Source organism: Nicotiana tomentosiformis, chromosome 12, assembly GCF_000390325.3.
Source record: "Nicotiana tomentosiformis chromosome 12, ASM39032v3, whole genome shotgun sequence".
In the NCBI taxonomy this organism is placed as follows: domain Eukaryota; kingdom Viridiplantae; phylum Streptophyta; class Magnoliopsida; order Solanales; family Solanaceae; genus Nicotiana; species Nicotiana tomentosiformis.
Genome location: NC_090823.1, coordinates 47,047,190 through 47,055,697, shown reverse-complemented (window position 1 = coordinate 47,055,697; position 8,508 = coordinate 47,047,190). Strand labels below are relative to the sequence as shown.

Sequence of the window (8,508 nt, the reverse complement as noted above, 5' to 3'; positions counted from 1 at the left end):
AGAACTTACAAGGTCTTCTTCTAAGAGGTAAGGTTCTACTCCCTAGCTCTGTATTTCAGAATTTAGCTGAATATAAGTAATGGGAAGTATGATTCTTGAGAGTGGGAGTTGATCATTGTGCATGCATGTACCAATAAAGGTGGTAGGGAGGTTGTTGAACTAACATAGGTGAACTATTGATATGGGGCTTGGCTGTGGGGTGAAGGAATTCCACCATAGAAACCTTATAGTCAAATTTGCACATTTAATATTTGATGAAATGCCTAAGTGAGCTGAATACTATGAGAATTTTTCTAATAATTGCCCAATTTGATCATGTTTCTATGTATTGCAATAGCAAATGGTAGTGGAACATTGTAGTAACTGTAACGAACGCTCAATCGAGGTATGTTGGCCAATCTCCTGTTGTAGAATAGAATTCCACGAATCCCTTGTAAGCCTCAAGCGTGGTTTGCCCAAGCTCTTAATTCTTATGTTCCGAGCTGTTTCCGACAAGTTAAGTTATCCATAATGAACAATGCATCGAAAGTATATGTACTCAAAATTGTGTTCTAATTGCTTCTATCATATAATGCCCCATTCGGAAAAATATTTTAAGCACGATTAATGCATTAACTGCTTTGACTTACGTTTATGTTTCAAATGCAAATTCATTATGCTCTATTTTGGAAAGAAAATTCAATGTGTTTAAGACTCTTATTAGTCATATATTTAAAGTCTTGAATTGAAAATGATCTTTGTATAGATAACCTATGATGATCCTTAAAGATTAAAGAATGTGAACATGAAATAATTAAAATTCGGCCATCGTGCCTAGAACAATGATTTACGTGTATGGCCAAAAGTGCTCTTTGTTGAGGACCATATCTGGATGCCAAAAAGCAAGGAAAATTTTGTACTCTAAGAAAAGTCCACTGTCGCGGCGCGTGGGGCGCTGTGTGGGGTGCCGCAGCTACCCTTTTTCCTGCTATCTATCAGAAATCAACTCTCTGGATTTTCCCACTAATGCCCTGCATGGCGTGTCGCCCCATGCGGCACGCCTGTATAATATTTACAGAGTAAATTTCTTATTTCGGCTAGGAAAAGGTGATTTTGTTTAGGCCCAACCCTACTTGGTATAAATAGATGGAAAAATATTATTTTCTGGACTTTTGACATACTTTAGACCTAAGGAGGCCAAGGAAGAGTTGGATGAGCAAAAGCACAAGGATTTCATCATTCCTTCCTCACTCAAGACCCGAGTTTGGATCGAATTTATTTTTTCCTATCTTTTAATTATATTTGTGATGAATTACTCCATATCTATGGAGTTGTTCTCTTTAGGGAATGACGGATTTGGTATATTGATGATTGTTTGAGGATTATAACTCAAGTTTTATGTATTGAAGCGTATTTGGATGATTTAGTTATTGCATCTATATTCACTTGTTCATATAATCGAGAGAGGCATAACTTGTGATATCTTTGCATTATATTGTTGGTTGAGTTCATTAATTCTTCTCAGTAATCGAAAGAGGTTAGTTGAATCATTGATTAAACCTAGTTAGGGGGATAATCGAGAGAGGTTCTCCTAAAGACCAACCCACTACGCATTCTTGCAAATCTTCACGTGCTTAAATTGGTCCATCTTGTGATATTGAGACTCAATTGAAAGAGGAGTTTCTGCTAAACGTTTGAACTAATAATTGAGTGAATTCGAGAGATTCACTTAAATATTAGAAGTGAATTATCTAGAGTTAGATCCCAAATAATTATCTTGCACCTATCCAATTAACCCCTATTTTCTCCCACGTATAACTTCCTTGCTTATCTTTTTTGCGATAGTCATTAGTCAATAGCTTTAGATTCTTACTTAATTTTAGTTATTAATCATAGAAATCTCAATTGTTGATTCTCCTGGATAGCAATCAAGCTAGAAACTACGAAAATACTGTTTAACTCCAATCCATATGGATACGATATTATACTATACTATCTTTAATTAGCGAGCATAATTTAAGTATGTGTTTCGAGCTCGTCAAATTTTTGCGTCGTTGCCATGATTGGCAATCAATAGTATTTGAAATAGTTTGTAGTGCAAATTCAGGAATTTTTCTTTTTATTTAATTTTATTTTTTCCTTTTTATGTTTGGTGTTCTTTGACTGTGCGCAAGTTACAGGTTCAGAGTGGTGCATGACTAGAACTTCTGCGAAGGAAGTGCTACCATATGAATCCGAGATAGAAAAACAACTGCGACAACTGAGGACGGAAATAAATCTCATCGAGACATCAGAAAAGGTTGGGCAGTCCTCAACTAAAGAACTTATGGCTGGAAATGATAAAGATAATGTAGATTTGGCTGCGAGAGAAGCATCCCAACGAAGAGAACAAGCTGCACGGGATGCTGAAGAAGTAGCTATTAGAGATGCGCAGAACATCTATAAAGAAGAAAGGGTTCTCAAACTTAATCAACATCAGCCCTTGCCTAGGAGGCCACTTGGTTATTATGCTAGACTGGTCTACAATCAAGGTTTATCAAGTGTTAGACAACCTCCAATTGCAGCTAATAATTTTGAGTTAAAGCAAGGATTTTTCCAAACCCTTCAAAACGGCTATGTCTTTATAGGGAAGATGAACGAAGATCCAAACAACCATTTAATAGACTTCGAGGTGATTATGAACACCTTTCAATACAATGGTGTGTCACAAGATGCAGTTTACTTAAGGGAATTTCCCTTCACACTCAAAGATGATGCAAAGCAGTGGCTTCAAAGCTTACATAATGGATCGATTTAAACATGGGATGAGATGACCAGAAAATTTTTTGATAAATATTTCTCATCAGCCAGGAGGGGCAAATTTAGAAGAGAAATCCATAACTTCTGCCAGAAAGATATTGAGACTGTGTTTGAAGCTTGGGAGAGGTTTAAGGAAATAGTCAGAAAGTGTCAACATAGCTGAACTGAACTCTGGATGCAACTCCAGGACTCTTCGGATGGATTGACACCAGACTCACATAGAACATTGAGCAATGCAGTTAGAGGCCATTTGATGAAGAAGACTCAAAAGGAGATAGCCATAATTTTTGATGAGTTGTCTGAAAATGTAAATCCGTGGCCTTCTGAGAGTGCTAAAAGAAGAAGATCGACAGGTGTTCACCAGGTTGATGCTAACACATCTCTGCAGGTACAACTTGATGCTATGGCTAAAGAAATACAGAAGCTGACCTTAGCTTCAATACAAAGTGAGCCTCATGCAGCTTGTGATACATGTGGAAGAGGAAGCCCTATTCATGAGTGTCAAGCCTCAACAGAGGAAATAAATGGTGTGGGAAACTACAATTTTAATGCAATGGTTCATAGGCACCCCGGTTTTTCATGGATTTCACCTAGAGGTACTGCAAATGCGTGGCAACAAAATAACTCTAGACCTCCGGGACAAGGAGCTCCAGTCTTCCAAAATCAGAAGAGGCAGCAGTTTCAACCTCAACAGTCCAGTCCAATCAGCCTGGTCTAGAAGATGTAATGAAGGCCTTCATTATCAAGACATATGAGAGGTTGGACGCTCACGGGGCAGCTATCAAGGAATTAGGCACTGGTTTTCGAAACTTGGAGAGACAACTGGGACAGATTGCAACAATATTATTTGAGAGAGTCCCAGGTACTCTGCCAATTTATACTGAGAGAAATCTCAAAGAAATAGTGAATGATGTGACCTTGAAAAGCGGGCAAGTGTTGAAAGATACCATTCCAATCTAGAAAGAGATGGTACTTAAGGAAAATGGGGAGCAGTTGAAGAATGATATTGATAAGAAGAAGAAAGGCAAGAAGAGAGCTGACAAAAAGAAGAAGGAAGAAACATCGACCAAGGATGAGTCTAATGAGAGAGAGCATATGCCTGCTCTACCTTTTCCTCAAAAGCTATATAGAGAAAAGCTGGACAAACAATTTGAGAGATTTTTGGATATGCTGAAACAAGTTAATGTAAATTTGTCATTCACATAAGTGCTATCCCAAATGCCAGCTTATGCCAAATTCATGAAGGAGATCCTAACAAAGAAGAGGAAGATAGAAGAGAACTCAACGGTCAAGCTCACAGAGCATTGCAGTGAGATATTGCAAAACAAACTCCCACAAAAGTGTGGAGATCTAGGAAGTTTTACTATACCTTGGTCTTTAGGCTCTATTAATTTTGATAAATCATTATGTGATTCTGGTGCCTCAATTAACTTAATGCCTCTATCTATTTACAAGAAACCGGAGAAGGATATTGGAGAGATAAGGTCAGTGCCAATATCATTGCAGCTGGCAGACCAAACGACTCTAATACCCGAGGAGATAGTGGGAGATGTCTTAATTCGGGTAGATAAGTTCGTATTTCCTGTAGATTTTATAGTAGTGAATATGGAGGAGAACAAGGAGGTCCCTTTCATATATTAGGAATACCATTCTTAGCAGCGGGTAGAGCAATATTAGATATACATGAGAGAAAGCTCATGCATAGAGTGGGTGAGGAGACTGTAACTTTCGAGATGAATGTAGAAACGGGGGTGAAAAAGAAGAAGCCAGCTACAAGTGTTGAGTGGAAAGTGAAGGGCTAGAAAGAGAAGGCTGCGGCGAGTGAGAAAGATAAGTGGTGGGTGCACCTGAAGAAGAAGTTGTCTGCATGGATGTACGCATTAGTTCAAAGGCGAGGAATGGATCCCGACTTCGACTCAGATCCCGACTAGATATTGAGGGAAGTTTTATTTACCTTATGCTTTTTAATTATGTGTCATGGGGACATGCCACAACTTAAGTGTGGGATGGGGGATAATTGTATGTTGTATGTATATGTCTTAGTTTAGTTTTTGTTTTAGTAGTTAGAGAAAAAAAAAATTAAAATAGTAAAAATTTTTTTAAAAAAAAATTTCCTGATGATGGAAATCACCGACAGGTTTCTTGAGGGATTAAAGTCGAAAGAAAAAAGACAAAAAGATTTTCTTTTGTTAGATAGTGTAATAATTACCCCTTGGTTTTTCTTTGTGCCGCGGTTCTTTTTCAAGGGTTTTGTTTGAACCGGGTGTAGTTAATTTTTTATTTTGTAGGAGTAGGGAACCTTGTGCTATGATTTGAAATGAATGCAATATCTCTTGACTTTAGTATGCCTTGAGAATAGTAAGTGCTTTAGTTATGATGCTTAGGCTCAGTTTTTGACTCTTGTATAAGTACCTTAAATTGTATGATCTTAACTTTATTTAACTGCTTTGACTAGAGTATCTTGATGAGTCCAATCCCGAGTGAGTTATGTGCCATGTGTGTGTGAGGTTTTTTGTATTATGTGCATTGCATTTGATGTCTAGAACTTTTTCCGTATGTTTGCAAAGCGAAATAGTAGTTTTTTTTAGTCTAGGAAGTGATATAGGCATTTCTTTGTTGAGCCAATGATATGCTTTTACCCACCTATTTGTTATGTATCATAGTTAACCCCTTTGAGCCTGTAATCCTGTTTCTTTGGCAACCACGTTACAAGCCTTACCCATTTGTTTGAATTGATCATCTATTTGAACCTTTTCACCTCTTGTGAGCACTTGAATTTGATATGAACTTTGCAATGGTTAATGTGTGGGGTGATTGGGTTGGCTTTTGAGTGGAACTAATGAAATAAGGAGAAAGGTGCACTGTTTTAAAAAAGTAAGAGCCACTTGAATTGAAAAAGAAAGAAAATAAATAATTGTATGATTGTGAAAAATATTCCTTGATAGTGGTAACTCTTGATGTAATTGTGCTTAAAGAAGTTGGGAGTTTATATATGTTAATTTAAGGGTGGAGTTATGGTTTGACATAAGTGTGGGGTTTTGAACAATGAAATGTATGTATTAAAGTGCTTAGGGAGGTGTAGTCACTCTTTTATCCAAATATATCCTACCCATCCCATAGCCTACATTACAACCAAATGAAGTCCTACTTGATCCTTGACTTAATGAGCTCAATTAGTAGAGTAGTACACTACGCGCAAGCCTACGGTGCATATTTTGTGGCATATGAATGTTGTTTCTAAGAGTGAGCGAATTCTTTCTATCTTGAGTTCCTAATTGTTCTTAATTTTCATTGTGTGTGGAACTACTCTCTATTGTTGTGTGAGGGCGCTTGATTCATGAAGGAAAGGTAATGTCATTGACCTCTGTGTTAGAGTAAGTGAGCGCGTTATAAATAATGTGTGGTGCTCTTGACTCAAATCTTCAGGCTAGGATATTACGGTATTGTACTTAATCTGTTTTAAATATTATTGGTGTGATGAGTTATGAGAGTTGTTTTAAAAGGTTGTGTCTATGTGAAGTGTAGTTTGATTGCTCGAGGACGAGCAGTGGTTTAAGTGTGGGGTGTTAATGGTAGGCTATAATTGTTACACCCCATACTTTCGTACGTGAGAGTATGCCATAAGTAAATTGATATATGCTCGGAAATGAGATGTTACATCCCACATTTTCGTACGTTAAAGTTTCGTCGTAAGTAAATCGACGTAAGTTCGGGGATGAGATTATTTTGGGATTATAAGTATTATGCTATTTCAAACAAGTGATAAGTAAATTCGTGAAGGTGAGAGGGTAAACAAATCGAAGAAAATGAATTTCGTCGAAGTTTAACATTTTGGGATAAAATACGGCCCGAGCTAAAATATCCGGTATTTATGGACTAGTACCATACATGGTACCACATGGCCATGATAGTAAGGTGTATAAGGTGTGTTAAAAGTGAGTAGTAATTTAAGTAAATTGAGATAATTTTTAATTATGTGGATGATTGGGTAATTAATAATTTTTGGTGGGAGATTAGCTAATTAATTATAACATTTGGATAAGTCTAATCCCCCCTAACGTGGCTGCCCAAAGGGGACTTGATGATGAGTATTAACTCACACAAAAAAGGTGGCAAATTTTAGAGGGGTTCTTTGCTAAGTCATCACCTAGTGGGGCCCACACCCACTAAGGTAAGACTTCTTAAATTCAACTAATTTCATACAAGAATATGATCATTTCACAAAGAAAGAGTACGGTGCAATTTCATACAAGAATGATCAATTCACAATCTTCATGTCTAATTCACAAAAAATGTGAATTAAAACTAAGGAAAGTGACGGATTTTGGATAAATTTTCATACAAAGTTACACTGCGTAATAGAAACGGGATTTGCAATTCTAAGAGAGCACGGTACAATCTTTCCCAAGAACAACATACAGATTTTTCCCTACTCCAGGTATGTTAAGGCTAAGCTTTTCCTTCATTTTGCACGATCTCGTAATTACACAAGTTAGATAACGAGGTATAAAGAAAAAGTTCATGTTCCAGAATTTATGTATATTTTTCCTAGTCTTGTAAGTACAATATTCAATTGAGTATTTCCTCCTTCCAGTCAAGAGAGAAGAAAGTCTATATATACAGCATTACAGTATTTTCATTACCATCGAGCTATAATCGATGAGCAGGCCCCTATTGGGCAACCTCTGATCAGATGGTAAGTTATATACTGAGCCTACTGTCGTCGAGCGCCTATGAGCGAGCCCAGTGGGCCGAGATACAGAGCCTAGTATGGCCGAGCGCCTATAAGCGAGCCTACTACACCAGAGCAGTTATATATGTATATACCGAGCTTTATAGGGCCGGACAACTATTTTACTTACTATATTGAGAGAGTTGAGTCAGTATCTGCAGGTGAGCATATCTTCAGATTATCTTTGACTCCTAGTTATTATATTATCAGTTCAGTTTCAGTTTTCAATATATTGCCTTACATACTCGGTACATTATTTCGTACTGACGTCCCTTTTCTGGGGGCGCTGCATTTCACGCGTGCAGGTTCAGACAGACAGGCAAGTAGACCTCATCATTAAGTGTTGCCCGAGTTCAGCTTAATCGGTAAGCTCCATGCCTTTCGGAGTTGCCTGGTCTAGAGCTTTATGTACGTCTTGTGTATATATGTATATATGTTATAAGTAGGTCGGGAAGCTGCTCCGATCACAATATATCCATCAGTAGAGGCTTGTAGACATATCATATCAGTTAGTGCAGTACATTGGGCTTGCGGGCCTTGTATTTAAATTTGGTTGGTTTGTCAGCTGCAATAATTTTGACGGCCTTGTCGGCCCAGCTTTATACTGCTATTTAGTCAGCATTCGTAGTTGTCTTGCAATGTGGCCCATGGCCAAAGTATGATATCATATGTTCAGAGTCCCTTAGTCACACGTTGGTACGCAAGGATAGGTGAGGCACCGGGTGCTGGTCTCACCCCCCAGGATCAGGGCGTGACAATAATCTCGTGTTTCAGTCGCTTATTGCACTCTAATTTACTGCACTTTTATTATGTTTGAGCTTTAATCGCTAGTGTTTTACACTTATTGTGTGTTTTATGCCTTGTAGGAGTGATTCTGAGCTATGTAGATGTTATGGAATGAATTCTAGTGATTTGGAGCTTTGAAGTCTGAGTAAAAGCTCAAGGGATTAAGTCGGGATCGTGTTCGGGGGTTGAGGACCACATCTGGATATCAAAAA

At 37.8% G+C, this 8,508-nt stretch overlaps 1 protein-coding gene and 1 non-coding gene across 2 annotated transcripts; one reads left to right on the top strand and one right to left on the bottom strand.

Annotated features, from left to right (window-relative positions):
* Window positions 1-2,836: 2,836 nt before the first annotated feature.
* Window positions 2,837-2,940, bottom strand: LOC117281650 (small nucleolar RNA R71). Its single transcript, XR_004512274.1, has one exon. It is a non-coding gene; the product is annotated as a small nucleolar RNA R71 (small nucleolar RNA).
* A 1,056-nt stretch (window positions 2,941-3,996) lies between these two features.
* On the top strand, window positions 3,997-4,580 carry LOC138902581 (uncharacterized). Its single transcript, XM_070190463.1, has 3 exons — window positions 3,997-4,087; window positions 4,160-4,262; window positions 4,367-4,580. The coding sequence occupies exons 1-3, from the start codon at window positions 3,997-3,999 to the stop codon at window positions 4,578-4,580; spliced, it is 408 nt and encodes a 135-aa protein (XP_070046564.1).
* Window positions 4,581-8,508: the final 3,928 nt, after the last annotated feature.

Excerpts from the sequence above, each read along its gene's own strand:
- LOC138902581 (XM_070190463.1), top strand. The coding sequence starts at position 3,997 with ATGCCAGCTTATGCCAAATTCATGAAGGAGATCCTAACAAAGAAGAGG. Across the intron at positions 4,088-4,159 it reads CAAGCTCACAGAGCATTGCA|GCTCTATTAATTTTGATAAA; the intron begins GTGAGATATTGC and ends CTTGGTCTTTAG. Across the intron at positions 4,263-4,366 it reads AAGGATATTGGAGAGATAAG|ATTTTATAGTAGTGAATATG; the intron begins GTCAGTGCCAAT and ends TATTTCCTGTAG.